General features: G+C 36.3%; 1 protein-coding gene across 1 annotated transcript; it reads right to left on the bottom strand.

Moving 5' to 3' along the window:
- Positions 1–4,567: 4,567 nt before the first annotated feature.
- LOC133285922 (uncharacterized) lies at positions 4,568–5,848 on the bottom strand. Its single transcript, XM_061483238.1, has one exon. It carries the CDS (start codon positions 5,846–5,848, stop codon positions 4,568–4,570), a length of 1,281 nt encoding a protein of 426 aa, XP_061339222.1.
- Between the last annotated feature and the right edge of the window lie 20,123 nt (positions 5,849–25,971).

The raw sequence follows: 25,971 nt of genomic DNA, 5'->3' as shown, positions 1-25,971 counted from the left end.
CTTGGTCCATATAGGTAACCAAAAAGGATAACCGTAAACTACAAATGTAATTGCTGTAAACTATATAGATAATGGGTAAAATTAATATATAAGATAGTGTATCTTATTTTGTGTAACAACCCGTTGTACACCGGTATTGTTAACATTAATTATGATATTAAGCCCAGTTACAATCACAGCAATTCTTTTTATAAAAATGCGAATAAACTTTTTCCGATTATTACGCGAGAATTTAAAACATAAAAAACGTAATAATTAAAAGCTGTGACCGTAACCGTAAACTCTTACCGAAGACTTATTTAAACTATTTTTATAACTTACTTTACTTATTATAAGTCACAAAGGGGTTCCCATAAACTCACTTAGTCAATTTCCAAACTTTGCGTTTTTACCGATTCGGACATGGTTCACTCTTAATTTTTCTGCGATCACACCGCTCGCAACCAAACCTTCTTCTCAGATTATATCTTTGTCTTACTTAATTCCCTTTTTAACAAGCTATCATACGCTCAATTCGGAGCTCATTTGCTCCGGTTATCACCGTTTGAAGTTAGATAAGCAAATAGCCAACCAACCCCAAAACAGCTCCAAACCACTCACATTACTCGAATTACTGCACCCTCTCCACTTATCCATTTGCTCTCAAATTTTTATCCTACAAACTAGACATCTCAAACTTCATTTTGATATATTACACGCTTAACTTGACTGAGAAACGAAGCGGGAATTAATTTCCCAAATCAGGTCCAGAACTGCCTCAGATACAGTGGCACATGAGCAGTCCGCGTTTATCCATTTTTTTCAGGCCGAAGATCAACCCAGATTTTTCCCAATTTTTGACACAAGATAGATTAAATCTCAACCTTCAAAATGGCGTATGGCACGTCCCTATTGGACCTCTATGGAGGGAGATATGCTCTCCCGAAGTTCGCCTAAAATCTGCCAATTCTACATAAAATTCGCCAGAGTTTCCTTTGTTTTTCCAACAATCCCAAATTTGTGAAAGATCATTTAAGCCTCAAATGTACCTAATAATCACATGATAATACAGTAATAATCCAATGGGTGGCACACACAAGGACCAACAACGCCTTGGAGCACTTACAACCTAATCCAGTTTATAGTTATTAGGCATATAGTTCATATTAATCATCCTTATGTAGTTGCAACCACTAACACCTTTTTCATGCATATTTTCATCATACATGTAATCATACCCTAAAATAGGCCTAAGGCCCTTCCATCATAAATAGCCATGCATTAAATATGATTACAATATTGTTTTACAACTTACAACTTGGAACTTAAACCTTAACTTACATTCTTCCAATATTACAACTTAAATTCAAATGACAACATAACCAAATACTCAAACAATAGAGAAAGAAGAAAGCAAGTATAGAAGAGAACTTCATACTTTGAATGTTTAAGAAACTGAATCAATGAGAATACAGAACTCAAAGGTCCATATCAGTATATATACAGCAACTAATAAACGAGTAAGAAACAAAAGAACTCTAACTAACTACATGACACGTGGACAATGTAACTAACTGTAAGACACGTAGCTTCAATGGTGACACGACGTAGATAACAAACTGAGTCTCATCACCCCCCCTCAAGTTGGAAGGTGAATATCATGAAACCCCAACTTGACCAGAAAGTCATGGAAAGATGCAGGGTGTAAAGCCTTCGTAAATACATCAGCCAGCTACTGTGTGGTCGAGACAGGTAGAAGATGTATCAAGCCAGCAGCAATCTTCTCCCTTGTAACATGACAATCCAATTCAATATGCTTGCTGCGCTCATGGAATGAGGGATTGTGTGCTAAGTGGATGGCTGCTTGGTTGTCACAATATACCATGGCAGGTTGTGTAATTGGAACTTGCAAGTCATGAAGTAAATACGTGAGCCATTGGATTTCACATGTAGCAGCAGCAAGGGCTCGATATTCTGACTCAGCAGATGAACAACTCACAGTTGTCTGTTTCTTGGACTTCCAAGACACAAGAGAAGAACCAAGAAAAACGCAAAAACCTGTGAAGGATCGTCTAGTATCAGGGCATGTTGCCCAATCTGCATCAGAGAATGCAGAAACAACTAGCTGATTAACAGAGGAAAAGAACAATCCTTTACCTGGGGAACCCTTCAAGTATCTAAGAACTCTACAAGCTGCATCAAAGTGTGTTTGCATGGGGTTTGCCACAAATTGGCTTAATTGTTGAACAACAAAGGCAATATCAGGCCTTGTATTAGTGAGATAAAGAAGTCTCCCTACCAGTCTTCGATACTTTGTTGGTTCAGAAAAGACCGATCCTTGATTTTGGCTGAGGCGAAGACCAGGTTGCATGGGAGTGGAGACTGGTTTTGTGCCAAGTAATCTACTGTCTTGCAATAGTTCTAGAATATACTTTCGTTGATTGAGAACTAGACCTTTACTGGAACGGGCTATTTCAAGGCCAAGGAAAAATTTTAATGGCCCAAGATCTTTGATCTGAAACAAAAGATGTAAATGACTTTTAACCATACTTATTTCATCAAAATCATTTCCTCCCAGAACCATATCGTCCACATAAACCAGAAGAGCAGTAAATGATTTCCCATTGGCTTTGGTGAAAAGAGAGTGGTCAGAGGAAGATTGTGAGTACCCAAGAGAGCAAAGTTCCATTGTTAAGCGAGCATTCCACTGCCTACTTGCTTGCTTAAGCCCATATAAGGACTTTCTTAATCTGCATACTTTCTGTTTGCCATCAACTGCAACACCTTGTGGAATGGACATGTAGACTTCCTCGGATAGATCCCCATGTAAGAATGCATTGTTTATGTCTAGCTGCTCCAAGTGCCACTGACGAGCCACAGCTACTGAAAGCAGTAATCGAATTGTAGTAAGCTTTGCAACGGGTGAAAAAGTCTCAAAGTAATCCACTCCTTCCATTTGGTTGTATCCCTTTGCCACTAGACGAGCCTTATAGCGGGCAATGGTTCCATCTTGGTTGTGTTTTATTTTATAAACCCATTTGGAACCAATAGGACGTTTCCCTTTGGGCAAATCAACAATATCCCAGGTCTTGTTGCGATTGAGTGCTTCTAGCTCTTCATTCATGGAAGTTATCCATTCAGGAAATTGAGTTGCCTGCTTGTAAGTTGTTGGCTCAATAAAAGAGCTAATGTTGTGACAGAATGAGGAATACTCCATGGAGCATTTTGCATATGAGACAACAGATGATAATGGGTGATTAGTAGATGATAGACTAGGTAGCACATCAGCAGAAGAATAATTGCAATGAAAATTAGATAAGTACTTGGGTGGACTTCTTACCCGTGTGGAGCGTCTGATATGTGAATTATCTGGTACAGAAATATTGGCAGTATTCTCAGTCTGTGAAGAAACAAACTGAGTCTCATCATTTGAGCTTTCAATGAAAGTTGTAGTTTCGGATGTGTCTAGCCCCTGTGTAACAGGTGGAGACTGTACAGTGGGAATATCATAAAAAGAAGATGCACATTGATCAGTGGGCCATGGATCAACATTATCTGATGGTGATGTATCCATGAAAGGAAAGTGATCCTCATAGAAAATTACATTTCGAGAAACAAAAATCTGTTTAGAGGATATATCATACAAAACATATCCTTTGGTTCCATCCTTGTGACCAATATAAACACATTTTCTTGCCCTGGGATCAAATTTCAAACGTCCTGCCATAATTGTGGATGCAAAAGCAAGACAACCAAAAGCCTTAAGATGTATGATGACTGGTGGAGTATTATGCAATAGCTCATATGGTGACTTATTGTTCAGTTTTGGTGTACTAACTCGATTGATCAAGTGTATGGCATGAATAATACAATAACTCCATAAGCTGATAGGGAGTTTTCCTTGGAAGAGAAGAGCCCTGGCAGTGTTGAGCAAGTGTTGATGTTTTCTCTCAACAATTCCATTTTGTTGAGGTGTCTCTATGCAAGAAGTTTGATGAACAATGCCCTTTTGTCTAAAAAATTCTGTCATTAGAAATTCATGCCCATTATCACTTCGAAAGACTTTAATGGTTTTATGAAATTGATTTTCAATTAGAGCAACAAAAGATGAAATATGATTTCTGACTTCAGACTTTGACTTCATAAGAATACCCCATGTATATCTTGTGCAATCATCAACAATAGTTAGAAGAAATCGATGACCATGAATAGAGGGTACAGAATAAGGCCCCCAAATATCAATATGTATGAGATCAAAAGCATTTTTGGAAACAGTGGAGCTTAAAGCAAAAGAAAGTTTCTTTTGTTTAGCCATGTGGCAGATATCACATGGAGTATCTAGATGTTTACAAGTAATAAATGGGTACTGTAACATCATGGTCTTTATTACAGGTTTGGAGCAATGGCCCAAACGAAAATGCCATATATCATTGGCATGAGACTATAAATTGAAACTACTGTTATCAGAAAAATTCAATTGTTTTGTTGTGTCAGCATTCTTCACAGCATTGATTGGTCCATCTTGGTGCATCACATACAATCCTCTCACCAGATTAGCAGAACCAATCATCTCCATGGATTGTTGATATTAAATGAGGCAATCTCGAAGCTGAAATGTCACATGACAATCAGTTTCAGAAATCAGTTTATGCACTGATATTAAGTTGACGCCAAATTCTCTTACATACAGAACATCTGTCAACGTAAGTGTTTTAGAAATATCTACTGTACAAGACATATTAGAGTAGACCCGTGTTCCATTGGGCAAGGATATGGCAATTGGCTCAATATACTTGATAGAAGATAAATTGGCAGAGTTAAAAGTGATATGATCAGTGGCTCCTGTGTCTAGGACCCACTGATTTGATGACTTACTTGCTTCAGAAGATTGACTATCGACATTTAGTACATTAGTATGAACCATATTGCTGACATGAGGAGAGGATGGAGGCAAAGCATGTTGCACTTTCATTGTTTGTTGTATCATCTCCATAATGGTGTGATACTGACTTTTAGTGAAATTTTCTTTTGTGTCAGCTTCCCTTGAGTTGTCAACCTGATTGAACTCTTCACTTACAACTGCATTGATCTTATGCATAGGGTTCCTTTGCTTAAACCCAGGAGGATAGCCATGCTTCTCGAAACATGTCTCCACTGTGTGGCTAGTCTTCCCACAATAAGTACAGAGTCTAGATCCTCTTCCACGTGCAGGATTGAATCCCCTTCCCCTTCCACGAGTCTGTCCACGTCCTCTTTCTGGAACTTGTTCAGCAGAATTAAAGAAAATTCTTGAATTGTCATGATGAATTGGACCAGAACTTTCAATCTGCAACTGTCGTTCCTGTTGTGCAACTAAGGAAAAAACTCGGTTAACTGAAGGAAGAGGATCCATGAGCATAATTTGGGACCTCACATGAGAAAATTGATCATTGAGTCCCTTGAGAAAACGAATTGAATAGTCTCTTTCCTTACTGTTCTTAACCTCCACTGCAATTGAACAGCATGGACGAACACATTTACAAGTAGGAGTGGGTTGGAGTGCTTCCAATTCATCCCAAAGAATCTTGAGTCTAGTAAAATAATCAGAGATTGAGCTATCTCCTTGATGTAAACGATAAATGTCATCCTGTATATCTGATATTCTGAAAATATCAGATTGAGAAAATCTCTCCTTGAGATCTCTCCATACATCATATGCCTTATCCATCCACAAAATGGATTGAGATATAGAACTTGTAATTGAACGATGCAGCCACGAAAGGACCATAGTATTGCATCTCTCCCAAACTGGAAAACGTGGATCTGTTGTGTCTGGTGTCAAAATTGTACCATTGACAAATGATACCTTATTCTTTGAAATTAGAGCCATGGTCATAGCCCTCGCCCATCCATGGTAGTTCTTCCCGTTCATCAGATTTGAAATAGGGACTACATGGATCTAACAGATCAAGAAGACTAGTTTTCATAGGATTACCTTCCCTATGTGAAGGAGTGCTTTCTGCTTCTTTCTCCATTGCAAGTGCAGAACTCTGAATCACCTTCTTGCTTACAGAAAGAGAAAAACGAACAGATCTAACAGAATCGATTCGATTTGCATGTGAAGAAAAGAAAAACACAAGAAATCAAATAGATCTAACAGCAGCAAAGTCAAATCGATATGCATGCGGAGTAGAAGAAAAGGAATCGAATTGAAGGCGCATATCAGAGCTCTGCGAAGAGCTCTGATACCATCAAACAATAGAGAAAGAAGAAAGCAAGTATAGAAGAGAACTTCATACTTTGAATGTTTAAGAAACTGAATAAATGAGAATACAGAACTCAAAGGTCCATATCAGTATATATACAGCAACTAATAAACGAGTAAGAAACAAAAGAACTCTAACTAACTACATGACACGTGGACAATGTAACTAACTGTAAGACACGTAGCTTCAATGGTGACACGACGTAGATAACAAATTGAGTCTCATCAAATACATAACTACTAGACTTAGGCAAAATGGCATGAACAAATATGCTAATAAAGCTCATACCACATACATATGAGATGTTCATGCCCTAAGTCTAGTCTCGGCCACACGGCCAACTGATGAGGACATAGGAGGTGGTGGCATGACCAAGACAACAAACTTGGAGGACATACAAGGCCTTGGAGGTCCAATGACAAGAGCAAAAGATAAAAAGGCTAAAGAGGCTCTAAATCTCTTGGTGACCACTTTACTTGAGACAAGCCCAAGCCTAAAGGAAGAAGAGCCCAAAATGATACACTTAATTTTATTGAATACTTTGAAGAATAAGCCTCAATGGATATGCATGAAGGCTTTATTTTTACTTGGCCCAAATTCTGCACTTAATTTTATTTTTCTTATATTCAGTTAAACTTTTGTAATAAGGCTTATTGGGCTGGATTATTGGGCTTACTATTTTCTTTTATGTGTAAGTACTTTTAGGTTAAACTCAATATGGATGTTGCCCACTATATAAGGGAACACCATAGCTTTTGAAGGGAATTCAGAATAAAAAAGATAACCTTTTTTTGGTGAGAGACTAGCTTCTCTAGGGTTCTTTTGAGAATCTCAGAACTTATCAAGGGTGCTAATCCTTGTGGCGTTCATAGGCTTATCATTCTTTGGATTGTGGCGCCTTCCAGTTATCATTTCTTGATTGTGTTCACAAATTCTTGTATCAAACCCTATCACCCAAACCTTCAATTTTCGTCCAAAATAGTCTCGATTCATATCTCCTGATATACGTGTCGATTTTCGGTGATTCTTGAGTCAAAGTCGCGATTCAGAAAGAGATCTTTCACCTCGATTTGGAAACGTCCGATTCCGAGGTCTGTAGCGTGAGATACGCTCTTTTCTTAACAGGTCGTGTTGGTGGATGAATTTGGGGTTAGAATTTCCATTCCTAGCAGATCCATTCCTCCATTCCTATTGGGGATCATATCACCAACAAAATGCAAAATGTGAAACACTCCACTGCTCACTCTGCAGGCCTTTTGCCCGCTGCTCCGGCTCCACTGCTACCTCCTGAAATAAATGCTCCGAGACGGGGTGAGATATACGAATATATCTCAGTAACCAAGAGGTTCTGGAGAAAACTCCACCCAATGGTTCACTTCGATGCATATCAATAGAATAAAACAACCACTTTGAAAACGGGATATAGCAAGGGATTTAGAGAAACTGGGGAAATATCTGAATATAAAATACGACGCTGCGGGATGGTAGCTACCTATGCCACGCACGCCCTGGCATATATAAACCTATGGGTCCACCCGAGGTGTGATCAAATCACTACCACCCCGGTACCCATTCCATCGGGTCCACCCAAGGTGTGATTAAATCACTACCACCCCGGTACCCATTCCATCGGGTATAATCCAAGGTGTGATCATATCACTACCACCAAGGTACCCATTCCATCGGGTATAATCCAAGGTGTGATCAGATCACTACCACCAAGGTACCCCCACCATCCATAACACCTGAGACATTCCTAGTGTGCTCCTATCCGGATCACACACTATGACCCACGGTCAACTGAAACTCCCTCTCAGAGACCTATCCAGCGGAAGTCTGAAACTGCTCGAAGGCTAATAAAACTGTCTACTGGCCAGAGACTCGGTACATAAGTACCCACTGTAATAATGCATGCATGCTCATGTTGTTCTACACTACTCATATACACTTCCTACCGTTGCCATCAACTGGCAAGGTGGAACAGAAAAGGGGAACAAGCCCCAGTACCAAGAGGTTACCTAAAATATTGTTTTCACAAGCTCCGCAGCAGCTTATCCCTCAACTTGGTACACAGCAGAATGCCTACACAGAGGACATTCCCAATCACTTATAATTCAAACAATACATGCTAATTTACAATTATACATGCATTGAACCAATTACTTACCTCAATCCACTTGGTCCAGGACCAAGGGAAACTCCCAGATTCAAGTTTCGGGATTCAAGTCAACGTATGGCAACCTATACAATCACGTACATCCATCAGTACGCGTCAAATAGCATCAAAACGCAAAATCACGAAATCACCTCACCCACACTTGGTAGGTTAGGCCATCCTAGGCTTATTTTCAAATTTATTTTTCTTATTTTTCTTTCTCATTTTATTACGCCTCAATAGGTTGCCAAGAGGCCAGTTCAAGTGCCGTTTCACCATTTTCGCACCGAATTACATCGGAAAGCGAAAACCGCAAAATTCCTCCCCACCCCCTTGGTGGTTCGGCCTTGGTAGTGTTAAATTAGGATTTATTTTTCTAAATTTTCTTTCTCATTTTATAACGCTTCCTTAGGTTGCTTAGAGGCTAGTTCAATCGTCGTTTTTCCGTTTTGCGACATTTACGCATCGTTTTGCGAAATATTTCACTCTAGGTTCTTTATGCCAACTAAGCCACTTATTATTTTTGCATTGATTCTTCCACTTGCCAATCACCACACAACCCCTCTAATTACCTTTTTAACACATAATTCATCACTCAAACAATTTCCAACAATATCAATTCCATAATTTTCCTTTAAAGGCCAAATTGCAACCTATGGCAATTCTAGGATTTTCATTCACTTTTAGTCACTCCACATCTCACACAACCTATTATATCACCATTTTATCATACCACAATTCATCAAACAAAGTCTCAACACCAAAATTCACAAGTCCAAAGTCATGCTCACCAAATTTTTCTAAGTTAAATTCATCAATTTTCACCAATAAATTTCATCGCATTTCTAGCTCTAATACATCATTCTAACACATTATCATCTAATACACATTTTCAAATTGAGCTCTCTAACACAACACATCATACAATCAAAGCTTTAGGTCACAAAATCAATTCATCACAATCAACCGTTTAAAATGCAAGAACACTCACCCAAATGGAAGGTACAAGGCTCCTCCTAAACATACTCCACCATTGGAGCACTTAGAAGCTCCATGAACACAAATCTCCAACTATGAGCCACGGCCTTGAGGAGGGATTTTCGCGAAATATAGCTGGATTCAAGGCTTGCCACTAGTGCCAATGTGTTTAGAAGGTGTTTTCCAAAAAATTTCAACTCAAGAATCACTTGATTTGGTTAAGAAATAATGGAGTTATGGAGAAATTAAAATTTGAAGTGAAATTTTCCATGGGAGAAAAAGGGCTGCGGGTTTGAGGGCTGAAGGGGAGTGGAGGAGGTGATGAATAGTGTAGTGATGATGTGTCTTAAGTGAATTTTAAGTGGGGTGGGTCCCACGCCACCTCTCGCGATTCAAAACGCGTATGAACTCTCACTAAACGTCCGTAATTTCAAAACCTATATAGAAACTCTAATTTTTAGCATTAACTATTCTCCTTTAATTATGCTTGATCAGATGAATTCAGAGTCCTCCATTCGTTCGGAGAAAACACTGTTTTAAACTATTGCCCGCGCCGTTGGCACGCTTCCCCAAAATGACTTACTTTCATCAGATTTTATCAACAATCATATTTCCTAACTCAATAGACCATTTATAACTCATATTTGAAACCTAGAGCTCAAAACCCAATCGACACGTTTTACGGTGATATCGTATCGCGGTATTTTTACCCGCGAAAAACACTATTCACAGATTTTTCTGAAACTTGCCTGTCCACTCAATTTTTCGTTCTGAACCCATTTCCAGGGTTATTTTTACCATCTGAGACCTTCTACTCAATCTTTATCTTCCTAGGGTTGCGTGTTGGCTAATTACCGTTTTGCCCTTTCTTTGTATTTTGGCCTAATCTTTAGGATTTTCACTAATCCATCACTTGATTGCTCACTTAATATTTTAATTACTTGACATAAAATTGTGAGGTGTTATATTCACCCCAACTTTTTAGAATTTTGTCCGCAAAATTAAATCATACTCATCCGCTAACTCAGGATACAATCGGAGAATCTCATCCTCCCGCTCCCAAGTAGCATCCTCAAGTGTGTATCTCTACCATATTACTTTTATCACAAGCATGATCTCCTTTTTATGATACTCATTATCCTTTGATCCTTCACAATTACTTGTCTCTCATGGTTCTGTGACCTTTTAATTCACAATACTTTAAACTTTCTCTGGTTTACCGTTTCAGTTCCGCTGATTTTTTTAGGTAATAACATAGCCATATTACAGATTTATTGGTATCAATTCACCTCATTCTCATCTCTATCTATCTCTCTGACCCAATGTCATTCTCAAAGGCATCTAATCGTTTTCATAACAAGCCCCAATCGTTCTCATGTATACTAACTAGTTATTCCTGGAGTATTTCCAACTCTCACTTTCTTTAGTACTTGACTCTTTTCGTTGTCCGTGTTGTTACAACAATACCCCACATCTCTTTTATACCAGTCTTTTTCACTGATGTTACTAACCTTACCATTTCGTTGCTTTCTTGGCTTTCACCCCAAGCACATACTTTCTAGTTTCAAAGGCAATTTGTCGTGTCCTACAATTCCGATTCACATTAATTTCTATACTCATATACTTTATTTTTCCTTTTCACGTGTCTTCACCTCTTCTTAGGTACTCACAACTATATCTTCCTCTCTGTGATACGAAACTAACAATACTCATCATAGTTTATATTTTCGATTAGCCCTATAAGGCCTTTCAACCACAAACACACTCCCGAATTTTCTTTTCCATCTACAAAATCATGTTCATAATTTACACTCATTGTTAAACTCTTTATTAACTTAACCATCTCAATTTTACCAACTCAATCAGCTCAACTCCAGACTTAGACCTCTCATAGTCTAAACACAACCTCATCAATGACCTCCACATGAAGGCCTCATGCTTAATATTTTCTCCCACTAACTATTTTCAACTTTTATTCCACTCCGACGTTGCAACTTAACCATATGTTCCACTTATTTATACCACTTCTTCGTAATCATCGTCATTTAATCCTGGATGTCAAACTCAAATAATATCACCTTACAGTTTTACCAACTTTCACCAAATACCTTGGGACGAATCATTTTTCCACACCCATTTCACTATTAACTGATGGACCACTAAAAATGTCATGTCTCTCACATGCAAGTCTCATCCTATAGGAATCTTTGAAACTTGATTATCAAGTCATATAAAACTAAATACATCCTTGCCACTACTTATACAATTCACCATTGGTTGGTATATCAGTCTCTCGGAATATTCGAAGTTACCACAAGCACTCGACCATATATCATTAGTACCTATCCAAAACAACGTCAGCATTGTGCCTTTTCCACACACTTTCCACTATGAGTGGCATATGCGATTATATATAACACTCCTCAATCCACTCTATCAGTACAACCAAGCTATCAACTTTTAGGCAACCGATCGCAATTCCCGTTTCCAACTATTACTACACATTCGTGCTTGATTCCATCACAGTTTATCTTTTATAAGGGCTTATAATTCACCGTTTTAACCTGAACTCTTGATCATCACCAGCCTTCTTAGAAGGACACTTACTCCATCTGTCAACATTAAATCACACTATTATCTCTTTTATCATAAGGCGAGGATTCCAACAAACTTACTACCTCACTCAGAGCTGATATTATTTCATCGAACTTACTTTACACCACAATAGTGCTTCACTATCACCCTTCAAAGTTTTTACACATTATGCCTCACCTCTTATATCCAAATCTGACATATCTTTGTTCATTTACAAATATCTGACCTCATATTTTGCGTTAATCACATGGAAGAACTTTCTCAATACAGTGGGTAACAACATTCACAGGTTTTAACCGCTCAAGCTCTTGCTGTCCTCAGGGCCCCAGATGTAGTGACCCACTGATCAGAGAATCCACCCATATGATCTCTGCTGTAATAATAACTTACCACTAGCTATCCTGTTCTATTAGCATTTCCAACGTTTCTTATTGGTGCATTTATTTAAATCAACTCAACTATACTAACAGTCACATCAATGCGGAGCACTTCCTTGTCACCCATTACTCATATAAGATAACAATTGTCTCCGGGGACGCAATCCACACGGAGATAACCATACCCTCCGGGCATATAAGCCACACAGAGATATCTATAACATCATGTCGTACCACATGCACCCAGTGCATAGAGAAATTTATATTCACAATATATCTGTATATCACAATCAACGTGTACCCAGTACACACCATATCACACTTGGACCCTGTCCATTTAGTGTCTGTATCATACCCGTATATAACGGCAAAATGTTCTGTATATCCACATGGGGTTGTCCCCCATAATCATAGTAGTAGTAGTATTATACTCATATCTCATATATATATGGTCCCTTAATTCTTCCTTGATTATTCTTCTCAAAGATTGTTTACTTTTTTACTTTGACTACCCACTTGGCATGGTCCATACATAATCTCTATTCCACGAATCCTACATCTTCTCAAAGTTCTGTACACATCTCACATATACTTCCCATCACACAGGGATCTTCTAAACATATTCGTCCTATCACAGAGGACGAATTTCACCTCGATCCGTGCACTGGAAAATTATATCAATCCTTGCACTAACACTTATACCTCAACTCATTAACTAATCTTATCATTTTTGTTTTGACATAACACATTAGCTCTTTTGCTAAACACATAATTCCACACTTTATTGTAACTTAGTTCATACACTAATCACATGATTTCCCATCAGGTTGTACATTAGCTCATTCTCTAATCATACCATCTCACCTTATTGTTATACAATAATAACCCACCAAATCCTGTCACCGTTCTAATCCATTCCCTGGTACGGCCCACATAAACCTATACTCAATATTATATAACAACCCGTCTATTTTACTGGTCACTTCCACCCTTGGTGGTTGTAGAATATTTCTTTCATTGGAAATACCTCCACACTGTCTATCAATCCGTATTAAATACCAATGATTTCACAAGCACACTGCTATTAGCAGTACCTATATATGTACCACAAGATTATAATTTCTTTACAATTCTCATTACTGTCTTACACCTGACTATACAATTCAACCGTAATATTCATTTATCACTGACATGTCTGCCAAATTAAATTGGCATCCATTAATTACAATAGTGCCTTCATCGCACATTTATCTTATGTCACCCATGGCGATAATTCTCAATTTCTTCCTTCTACTCATAATACATAATTATTTCGTCTCACCAATGCTTACTCAACACTAACTCCTTATGGATTTAAATCTCATATTTCAATATCTCTCACATTACCAATTGACCAGCATTATAATTTCAAGTGGTCAAATCCCATAGGATTAATCATCAATTATTCTATTTATTTCTCCACATGAACCATCTCAATTTGTTTAAGTGTACATACTCAATCAGGGACTTATAACTTCTAATCGGACATAGAATATTCACACTCATACCTGAGCATACCTGTTCACCATTTTCAACAATCCAACAGGTTCTAAATCTCTCACCTTGATGAAGTCTATTCACCAAGTCCACTTGTACATACTATACTACACATTTATTTGGAAGTTTCACCAATGTCATCTTCATCCTATAGACTCATCTCAATTATATATATTTATTATTCATAGTATTACAAGGTTCACCCATGCAATACCGTACATATCATAGGTTTGTTTACAACTTTCACTTATATTTATTATTTAAGTCTGTGTTCCCTTAAGTCCTCTAATATTCATATTTTACTTACTGGCATCTCTTGTCCATGGAGCAGTCAACACTGCATCCACAACATCAGGCTAAGGACTTACATTCGGTGCTCCAAGGTTGCCACGCAGGCTTCTTACGATGACTACGCATGTAACACAAAGGAATGGGTTGATCAGACCCACACTAAGGAATCACATATGTAGTAATCGATAAGAATCTACATACAACTATGCAACACACAACACAACTATACATTATCAGAGTTCCCTAACAAAACTGCTCTGATACCATAAAATGTAACAGCCCGTTGTACACCGGTATTATTAACATTAATTATGATATTAAGCGCAGTTACAATCACAACAATTCTTTTTATAAAAATGCGAATAAACTTTTTCCGATTATTACGCGAACATTTAAAACATAAAAAGCGTAATAATTAAAAACTGTGACTGTGACCGTAACCGTAAACTCTTGTGGAAGACTTATTTAAACTATTTTTATAACTTACTTTACTTATTATAAGTTACTAAGGGGTTCCCATAAACCCACTTAGCCAATTTCCAAACTTTACGTTTTTACCGATTCAGACATGGTTCACTCTTAATTTTTCTGCGATCACACCGCTCGCAACCAAACCATATTATCAGATTATATCTTTGTCTTACTTAATTCCCTTTTTAACAAGCTATCATATGCTCAATTCGGAGCTCATTTGCTCCGGTTATCACCGTTTGAAGTTAGATAAGCAAATAGCCAACCAACCCCAAAACAGCTCCAAACCACTCACATTACTCGAATTACTGCACCCTCTCCACTTATCTATTTGCTCTCAAATTTTTATCCTACAAACTAGACATCTCAAACGTCATTTTGATATATCACAAGCTTAATTTAACTGAGAAACGAAGCGGAAATTAATTTCCCAAATCAGGTCCAGAACTGCCTCATATGCAGTGGCACATGCGCAGTCCGCATTTCTCCATTTTTTCAGGCCGAAGATCAACCCAGATTTTTCCCAATATTTGACACAAGATAGAGGACATCTCAACCTTCAAAATGGCATATGGCACGTTCCTATTGAACCTCTATGGAGGGAGATATGCTCTCCCGATGTTCGCCTAAAATCTGCCAATTTTACAGAAAATTCGCCAGAGTTTCCTTTGTTTTTTCAACAATCCCAAATTTGTGAAAGATCATTTAAGCCTCAAATGTACCTAATAATCACATGATAACACAGTAATAATCCAATGGGTGGCACACACAAGGACCAACAACGCCTTGGGGCACTTACAACCCAATCCAGTTTATAGTTATTAGGCATATAGTTCATATTAATCATCCTTAAGTAGTTGCAACCACTAACTCCTTTTTCATGCATATTTTCATCATACATGTAATCATACCCTAAAATAGGCCTAAGGCCCTTCCATCATAAATAGACATGCATCAAATATGATTACAATATTGCTTTACAACTTACAACTTGGAACTTAAACCTTAACTTACATTCTTCCAATATTACAACTTAAATTCAAATGACAACATAACCAAATGCATAACTACTAGACTTAGGCAAAATGGCATGAACAAATATGCTAATGAAGATCATTCCATATACATATGAGATGTTCATGCCCTAAGTCTAGCCTCGGCCACACGGCCAACAAAATGCAAAATGTGAAGCACTCCAGTGCTCACTTTGCGGGCCTCTTGCCCGCTACTCCGGCTCCACTGCTACCTCCTGAAATAAATGCCCGAGACGGGGTGAGATATACGAATATATCTCAGTAACCAAGAGGTTCTGGAGAAATCTCCACCCAATGGTTCACTTCGATGCATATCAATAGAATAAAACAACCACTTTGAAAACGGTATATAGCAAGAGATTTAGAGAAACTGGGGAAATATCTGAATACAAAATACGACGTTGCGGGATGGTAGCTACCCATACCATGCACGCCCTGGCATATATAAGCCTATGGGTCCACCCGAGGTGTGATCAAATCACTACCACCCTGGTACCCATTCCATCGGGTCCACCCAAGGTGTGATTAAATCACTACCACCCCGGTACCCATTCCATCGGGTATAATCCAAGGTGTGATTAGATCACTACAACCAAAGTACCCATTCCATCGGGTATAATCCAAGGTGTGATCAGATCACTACCACCAAGGTACCCCCTACCATCCATAACACCTGAGACATTCCTAGTGTGCTCCTATCCGGATCACACACTATGACCCACGGTCAACTGGAACTCCCTCTTGGAGACCTATCCAGCAGAAGTCCGAAACTGTCCGAAGGCTAATAAAACTGTCTACTGGCCAGAGACTCGGTACATAAGTACCCACTGTAATAATGCATGCATGCTCATGTTGTTCTGCACTACTCATATACACTTCCTACCGTTGCCATCAACTGGCAAGGTTGAACAGAAAAGGGGAACAAGCTCCAGTACCAAGAGGTTACCTTAAATATTGTTTTCACAAGCTCCGCAGCAGCTTATCCCTCAACTTGGTACACAGCAGAATGCCTACACAGAGGACATTCCCAATCACTTATAATTCAAACAATACATGCTAATTTACAATTATACATGCATTGAACCAATTACTTACCTCAATCCACTTGGTCCAGGATCAAGGGCAACTCCCAGATTCAAGTTTCGGGATTCAAGTCAACGTACGACAACCTATACAATCACGTACATCCATCAGTACGCGTCAAATAGCATCAAAACGCAAAATCACGAAATCACCTCACCCACACTTGGTAGGTTCAGCCATCCTAGGCTTATTTTCAAATTTATTTTTCTTAATTTTCTTTCTCATTTTATTACGCCTCAATAGGTTGCCAAGAGGCCAGTTCAAGTGTCGTTTCACCATTTTCACACTGAATTACATCGGAACGCGAAAACCGCAAAATTCCTCCCCACCCCCTTGGTGGTTCGGCCTTGGTAGTGTTAAATTAGGGTTTATTTTTCTAAATTTTCTTTCTCATTTTATAACGCTTCCTTAGGTTGCTTAGATGCTAGTTCAATCATCGTTTTTCCGTTTTGCGACATTTACGCATCGTTTTGCGAAATATTTCACTCTAGGTTCTTTATGCCAACTAAGCCACTTATTATTTTTGCATTGATTCTTCCACTTGCCAATCACCACACAACCCATCTAATTACTTTTTTAACACATAATTCATCACTCAAACAATTTCCAACAACATCAATTCCATAATTTTCCTTTAAAGGCCAAATTGCAACCTATGGCAATTCTAGGATTTCCATTCACTTTTAGTCACTCCACATCTCACACAACCTATTATATCACCATATTATCATACCACAATTCATCAAACAAAGTCTCAACACCAAAATTCACAAGTCCAAAGTCATGCTCACCAAATTTTTCTAAGTTAAATTCATCAATTTTCACCAATAAATTTCATCGCATTTCTAGCTCTAGTACACCATTCTAACACATTATCATCTAATACACATTTTCAAATTGAGCTCCCTAACACAACACATCATACAATCAAAGCTTTAGGTCACAAAATCAATTCATCACAATCAACCGTTTAAAATGCAAGAACACTCACCCAAATGGAAGGTACAATGCTCCTCGTAAACATACTCCACCATTGGAGCACTTAGAAGCTCCATGAACACAAATCTCCAACTATGAGCCGCGGCCTTGAGGAGGGATTTTCGCAAAATATAGCTGGATTCAAGGCTTTCCACTAGTGCCAATGTGTTTAGAAGGTGTTTTTCAACAAATTTCGACTCAAGAATCACTGGATTTGGTTAAGAAATGATGGAGTTATGGAGAAATTAAAATTTGAAGTGAAATTTTCCATGGGAGAAAAAGGGCTGCGGGTTTTAGGGCTGAAGGGGAGTGGAGGAGGTGATGAATAGTGTAGTGATGATGTGTCTTAAGTGAATTTTAAGTGGGGTGGATCCCACGCCACCTCACGCGATTCAAAACGCGTCTGAACTTTCACTAAACGTCCGTAATTTCAAAACCTATTTAGAAACTCTAATTTTTAACATTAACTATTCTTTTTTAATTATGCTTGATCAGATGAATTCAGAGTCCTCCATTCGTTCGGAGAAAACACTGTTTTAAGCTATTGCGCGCGCCGTTGGCACGCTTCCCCAAATTGACTTACTTTCATCAGATTTTATCAACAATAATATTTCCTAACTCAGTAGACCATTTATAACTCATATTTGAAACCTAGAGCTCAAAACTCAATCGGCACGTTTTACGGTGCAATCGTACCGCGATATTTTTACCCGCGAAAAACAATATTCACAGATTTTTCTGAAACTTGCCTGTCCACTCAATTTTTCGTTCTGAACCCATTTCCAGGGTTATTTTTACCATCTGAGACCTTCTACTCAATTTTTATCTTCCTAGGGTTGCGTGTCGGCTAATTACTGTTTTGCCCTTTCTTTGTATTTTGCCCTAATCTTTAGGATTTTCACTAATCCATCACTTGATTGCTCACTTAATATTTTAATTACTTGATTTAAAATTGTGAGGTGTTATATTTTGTGAAACAAAATCAAGGTGAGTCTCACTAAAAAATAAAAAATAAAAAAATTAAGATGGGAGCCACCTTGATTTTGTTTCACAACATAAGATACATTCTCTTATGTGACATAAGATTAGTTTTGTTCATAAATAATAGGGCAATATGTCTTCTGTAACTAAAGAGACATTTTGTCTTTTGCACAAATATTTTTATGCGCGGTTCACTATTTTTTTAAAGACATGATACGTTTTTTCAGTGTCTTTGTAGAAGACAAAATGTCTCCTGGATAGACATATTCCCCTAGATAATAATTATAAACTATATTTTAATAGTCTATGTTATCAAAATTATTGTAGCAATTGTAGGAACACTTTTGGATAATATAAATGAGTTAACGAAAATCAGATAATATACTATACAGTTGGAACAATCTTGTATTTCAATACTATCAAGGAGTAATAGTTCGTAGGATCTCCACAATAATTGATTATATTTTAATAATTAAGTTGTTTAAAATAGATTATTATAATAAATATAATTATGTAAGCATATCAAATCTTATAATAATGCTAATGGACTAATTAAACTGTTTGTCATGAGTATAATTATATTATATTCAAGAGTAATTATTCAGCTTACAAAAAAAAAAGAGTAATTATTCAAAAATTATTTTTAAAGAACGGTAATGCATTACATCGAACAACAAAAGTCGAAATAACACTAAATTTCATCGTTTATATTTTTTTTCCCTTAAAACATGTAAATCCATAATAAACCAAAGAAAAAAAAATACATGGTTGTTTTACTCTTTTTTTGTTGTAATATATTAAAAAAAATACAAATTCAAGTTATATTAATTTCAAAATTAATTACGGATCTATTAATGAGACTATGGGAGTAAGTAACTTCCACATCCGCTAGGGGTAGTGAGACTGAGGCTCTTACAAGAGTGGCCCAAATTTTTCCCTTCCACTTTTATGATTTCACTGTAATTAATATCTAACTATTAAAATTATAAATAAACAATTACTATTATTATTTTCATAATAACTTTAATTTAATTTTATTAAAATTAAATAATAATTAAAACGATAAATATTTTTTATTTATTTATAATAACATTTTTAAATTTTTACGTATTTAAAATTGCCAAATCTATCGTCAATCATACCTGTTTCATGACTGGTTTTTATTTTAATATTGTATCTGTTTGTTTGAAATATTGGATATTATTTAAGTTGGATAAGTTATATCATATATAATGGAAAAAAATTAATTTAATGCTTTTTAATAAAGTAATTACGCATTTATTACAGTTTTGGGAATAATTTCGGATATATTGCACAATGTGACGCCTCTTTTGGACGTCACAAGGCGTCACTCATCAGTCATCTGGTGTTGACACGTGTCATATTTTTTAAAAAAATAATAATAATTTCGTAAAACTTCTGAAGGCCATAACTTTTGATTCGGGTATCCAAATCAGGTAAAAAAAATTTATTCCACATAACTTTTCGAGATCTACGCAATGACGTCTCATTTGATATATTTTATTTCTCACAAACATAATTTAAATTTAAATCAGGTAATCCTTCTTCCTTAGAGATTTAGAATATTTATTTAATTATTTTATTTATTAATACAGATTTTTCAAATTAATTTTTGAGTTTAAATCACAAATCAAAGCCTTAATTTTTTTCCTTATTAATAATAATTGTTACTTTTAATTTAAATCACAAACCAATTTTTTTATAATAAAAATAAAATATTTTAATTTTTTAATTTAAATCACACATCAAATCTTGATTTATTTTTTATATTAAATCACAAACGCAGAACTCATAGGCTTCTGAGTTTAAAAATGTGACACGTGTCAACACCTGACACGTCACCAATCACGTCTAAATTGAGTTTCAATCAAGAGGCAATCACGCCTAATTTAGGTAATTTTATTTTTGAGAAATATTCATAAGCCATCATTAATTTTAGACTACGAATAATAACTCAGAAGCTTATAGCATTAATCATTAATTTCAAAAATAATATCCTTCTTCCTTTGAGATTTAAAATATTTATTTAATTATTTCCTTTATTTCTACAGATTTTTCAAATTGATTTTTTATTTTAAATCAGAAATCAAATCTTATTTTGTTTTTCTTATTAATAATAATTTTTAATTTTAATTTAAATCACAAACCAAATTTTTACTATAATAAATTTTTTTTTATAAAAATTCATTTTTATAATATCTTTCCATCCTTGTAATTAAACATTATTATATATTGATATCGGAAATCATCGTATGGAAAAATCATGCTTGTATATGGAGTAACATTTGATATATATTGTAGAAAAATCATAATGACAATCAATTTTAATATAAAAGATTTTCCTAAAGATCATAATGATTCATGAATAATTATGGTGTTTAAGTAATTATTAATATTGTATTATATTACTCACCTAATTATATTTCTCTCTGGTCTCTAGGATTAATATTTTTTCATTTCTGTTGGTTATGGAGCATTGTAGTTGCAATGTTCACTTTTGACTGGGGAAACAATTTTATTTTTTTTCATTTGTTGAATGAGAAACAGATTGACAATTCCTCTGGCAAGCAACAAGGAGCAGTTGGTGAAGGTGATGTTCAAATTAATTGCTCTAATGAAGGTGGATTAACCGAGCTGGAGAAACTATTAAAGCAGAAGACTTTCTCCAGGCACGTTTTGTATCATGTGCATGACGAATTATTGCTTTTGTTATTTAATTGTTGAATATATATTTTCTCTTAGCATTTGAATAATTTTCCTTTACAAAAGGCTCAAGGTTTAAGCAGTCTTTATTGATTTGTTTTTCAAATTTTTCTTCTTATATATTTTTAATAGCTTTTTGTTGATTTGCGCTTCCTTACGCTTATTATAGTTTTTGGAGTTCTTGTTAACATGCATCTCGTTTTGCTTCTTTCACAATTTTAGTAGCTGAATGTAATTTTCTAATCTTTCAATCTATTTGTAGTTGTTTTGTGATTTGCACATCAATAGTTAATTTGTTAAGTTTATGATATTCAAATTGCATCGAACCTGATTTTACTTCTTCCTATTGTCCATATCTAGTTCATGCCGGTACGAGTTCTTTGATAATAATATGTCTCTTGGCATAAATATTTTGTTGATTCTTTACATGTCTATTATCCATAGATCTAAGATTGATCATTTGACAGCACTTATGCGTTTAAGAACTGTGGATGCACCTGTCAGGGAAGAAGAGAAGAAGAAAGAAATGGATCTCTCAGAACCAATGTTGCCTTGCGGACAAAGGAAAGAATATCCGAAAACACCTGCGCCAAAAAACGGGATTGAAAACCGTTTTGTTGTCACCCCACATGTTACTTCAAGTGTATGAGAACTTACCTTCATAGTTATCTTCTACATATATTTTTGGTTGTATCTTGTGGATTGGAAATTATTGATTTCTCTATTGTGCTCCGTCCCACATGAATTGCTTTGTAATGTCCACAGGTTCCCATCGAGGATGTTGCTTCACTTGCAAAGGCTTACATGGGGAGCAGACCTTCTAAGGTTTCCTCATCAGTGTTAGGTGTGCAAAATCCTGTACTAAGGGAGGATCCAACTCTTCTAAAAAGTGAAAACTTTCCTCTTAGATCCCCTATTATGTCAATTGTGCCAAAGGCTACTAGACATGCTGCGGTTCATGAAAATGGTTTTGTGACCCCAAGATCTCATGGCAGATCTGCAATATATAGAATGGCTCGAACACCATATGCCAGAATATACCCAGCCTCCTCACTCAAGGTTTGCCTTTTCCTGAATACCATTTTGGATCATAATGTTTCTAGGATCAAAATTATTATGTGGTTTCTCTAATTTTATGGGGTGGTGGGCTTGCTGTTGAAGGTGAGCCGTCATCTTCAACTCGGTCTGCATTGGATCATGACATGCTTTCTGGACCTAATAAAGGGGTACAAGTACTTGCTAGTTATAAGTCATGTCTTTTCAATGTATATTTTAGATATGTTACTAGATTTTGTGTTTTGCTTTTCTTATTTTTGCAGACATTAAAGCGTAGAAGTTCAATATTGGATAATGATATAGGATCTTTTGGCCGTATCCGCCAAATCCGTCACAAGTCTAATCTTCTCTATTCTAAAGGCTCAAGCTTACCTCTTTCTGGTAGCTTTCTAGCTGTTGCTAGAAGTGGAGTGGGTATTTATGCTGCTCAGCAACCCTCATCTTCCATGCAGAAGCCTATTCTACTGGATGAAGTCAAGTGTAGCCATACAAAATTGTCAGAAGAAAATGTGGACAATACTATACCTAGTATGAGCTATTCCCCTTTACCCTCAAAATCGAGTGAGATGGCTTCCAAAATACTTCACCAATTTGATAAGTGGGTTTCTCCTAAAGAAAAATCATCCGAATTAAGGTTACCAATTGTCAATGATAATTCACCAAAAAAGTTGTCACCTTCCATGTTACAAGGACAGGCTCTACGAAGCATGGAAATGGTAGATTCGTCAAAATTGCTGGACAATGTACAAGGTGATAAATTAAATGGCACATTTGGAAATTTTCCTGCTAGTGCTCAGAATCAGAAGCTAACTTCACAAAGAAATATGGTTGAAAATGGTCAATTGAAGCTTGTTGCTCCTTCTGATGGATTAGTTCTAGTCAAAATTGCTACCGATGCTACAAAACCAAGGAATCAAGTCCTGTCTAGTGCAAAATCTGTGGATTCTTTTACGATAAAATGTGTTTCTTACCCCCCAAAAAAGAATAAGGCATTCCATCTGAGTGCACATGAGGTATGATTTGTATGATATCTAGTTGACTGTTTTTTACAGTTATGTCTATTTTTTAAAAAAATATTTTAGTATGTGGCATTATGTTAGTTGGTTTACATTAGCTTTGTGGGAATAACTGGTGTTACTCACCTTGTAGGCTTGTTGCTTACAGCTATTAGTTGCTTCCTTCCATTTACTCACTAGTAATGACGAGTAAAGCAATTGACAATAGATCTTAATATGGTAGTTGTATTTATATTTTATTTGATTCCAAACAGAAAATAAAATGTGATTTGAGTTTTCAATCTTGAAAGAACCCTAGTTCTCCGGTTATTCCCCAAGAACGTAAGCATTAAACGTAAGAATCTCAAGATTACGCAAACCCTATATTTATCCCTAGAATCATAAAGTTTACGATGAAATTATCAGATAAGGATCACACACCAACATTCTTATTGTCATGCATTTACCTAAGATCAATATATAAGATTCAAGCTTATATAAAGCATTAAAAACAGATAATTTCATTCGTGATATAAAGGAAAATTAATATACGAATTGTTCAAAGCATAATAAATTGATTAAATTCCATCTAACCCTAACTACTAAAAGAACTAGCCAGACATAGCAATATCAAAAATGAAAGACAATATAAAAGCTCCTCCAAACTCCATAGATGATTGGTGAATCTTCAATATCCCCAGTGCAGACTTGATGTTGATCCGTCTCCGCCGCTCACAAACATGAACTGGATGTTTGTCTGCGTTCCCTCTGCCTCCAAGCACCAAGAATTGGTTTGCAATATCCAAAGTTATTAATTCTGGCCCCAAAATGTCTTTTTAATGGTAAAGAGTTCGTGCCCTAAGTGGATTCCTTGAAATGGGCCTGAGTTGGGTTTCTGGGGCGCTTAAGCCCACTGAGATTTGCATGGAATTTTAACGTGGCACGCTTAAGCGCGCTCTTCAAGCTGGAGATTCCTTCTTGCAGCGCGCTTAAGCCCAAATTTGGGGGCTTAAGCGCCCTAAGGCCGAGAAGATTTGCGTATTTAGGGGGCTTAAGCCTCCAAAGGCAGAGGCCATTTGCTCTTTCAGGATGCTTTAGCTTCGAAACGGGGGCTTAAGCCTCCACTCTAACAACTTGATAATCTTGATAAGATCTTTTAAATCTTCTTATTTTGATCTTCATCTATCATATCTTCAATTCTTCCTCCTTTTATCTTTAAATCCCTTCAAAATCGCAAATGTATATCATTTAATTAATAATTCATAAAGTTCGTGATTATTGTATTAAAACCCTAGTTTTTGACTTATTCAACTTGATAATTTATATTAATTTAGTCTATAAAACAAGATAAACTAATGGTTTATCAAACATTTCCAGATTTAAACGTTGCTGTCCTCAGCAATTAACTAGAATAAAAATATGGGAAAAGTGGAGTTTGCTTGTCCTAATATGTTGCTTCAAAAACTCAAATAGAAATGAAGTTTCATCATAAAGATAAAATTAGTGAAATTTGAAATGTTACAGGTTTTCAATTGGTCTGAGGTTCCAAAGCTCATCAATTTCAACAAATATGTGAAATGCCTTGCTGTTGCTGGGGACAAACTGTATTGTGGTTGCTTTGGTCACAACATTCAGGTAAGCATCTTTCTACATTGCTTCATATTCTTGTTGTGCCTTTAGCTGAAGTAAACCAACCAACCAACAAACATTGCTTAAGAGTTAAGATCCATTTGTTCTTCTTTCCATGTACAAAACATGCCACTCCAGCAACACATGCAAAATCTTCTTTGCAAATTGTCCATTTTTGTTAAAAATTATGGGGGTGAATAATGGAAGGAGGTTGACTTGTCCAGATATACATCAAATTCATTCTGCTCTGGTACAAGAAAATTGTTGGGAAAACAAACCATACATTCCCTTCAAATTCATGATGGTTTCAAAATTTTCCTTCAAATTGATGTAAGGTATTTTCACTTTCCACCAAAATGGTAGTGGGATCACTCTCAACTGGACTTGATATCCATCGCATAGCAATCAACAGTGACTTTATATTTGCTGGTACAAAATTTGGCACCATTGAGGTTTGGCTAAAAGATAAGTTCACCCGGGTTGCTTCCATCAAAATGGCTGGTGGTCACACAAAAATCACATCATTAATATCAGATGCAGATGGTATGATGCTTTTTGTTGGTTCCTCTGATGGCAAGATTCAGGTTAGGCCCTGATTATGAATGATATTACAAATCTAAGCTTCTTCTTTTCCAGTAACTCAAATTTTCTTCATGGATTCTTGCTGTAGGTTTGGGCTTTAGATTAAGCAATATAATTGGACAAGTATAAAATCCATTTTGCCACATGTAAATGAATTGTTGAAGAGTTTTTGTGTTTGTATTCCTAACACATGTTATAGGATTTCGTTAGTTTAAGAATGTTGTTCATTAGATTATACTTTCCAAATAAGATCTTCTATATTGAAGGTTTATGGAGCATGTG

This window comes from Gastrolobium bilobum, unplaced genomic scaffold, assembly GCF_033153095.1.
Source record: "Gastrolobium bilobum isolate Gb01-03AN ecotype WA unplaced genomic scaffold, APGP_CSIRO_Gbil_v1 utg60434, whole genome shotgun sequence".
Taxonomy (NCBI): Eukaryota; Viridiplantae; Streptophyta; class Magnoliopsida; order Fabales; family Fabaceae; genus Gastrolobium; species Gastrolobium bilobum.
This window is presented reverse-complemented; position numbering and strand designations above follow the sequence as displayed.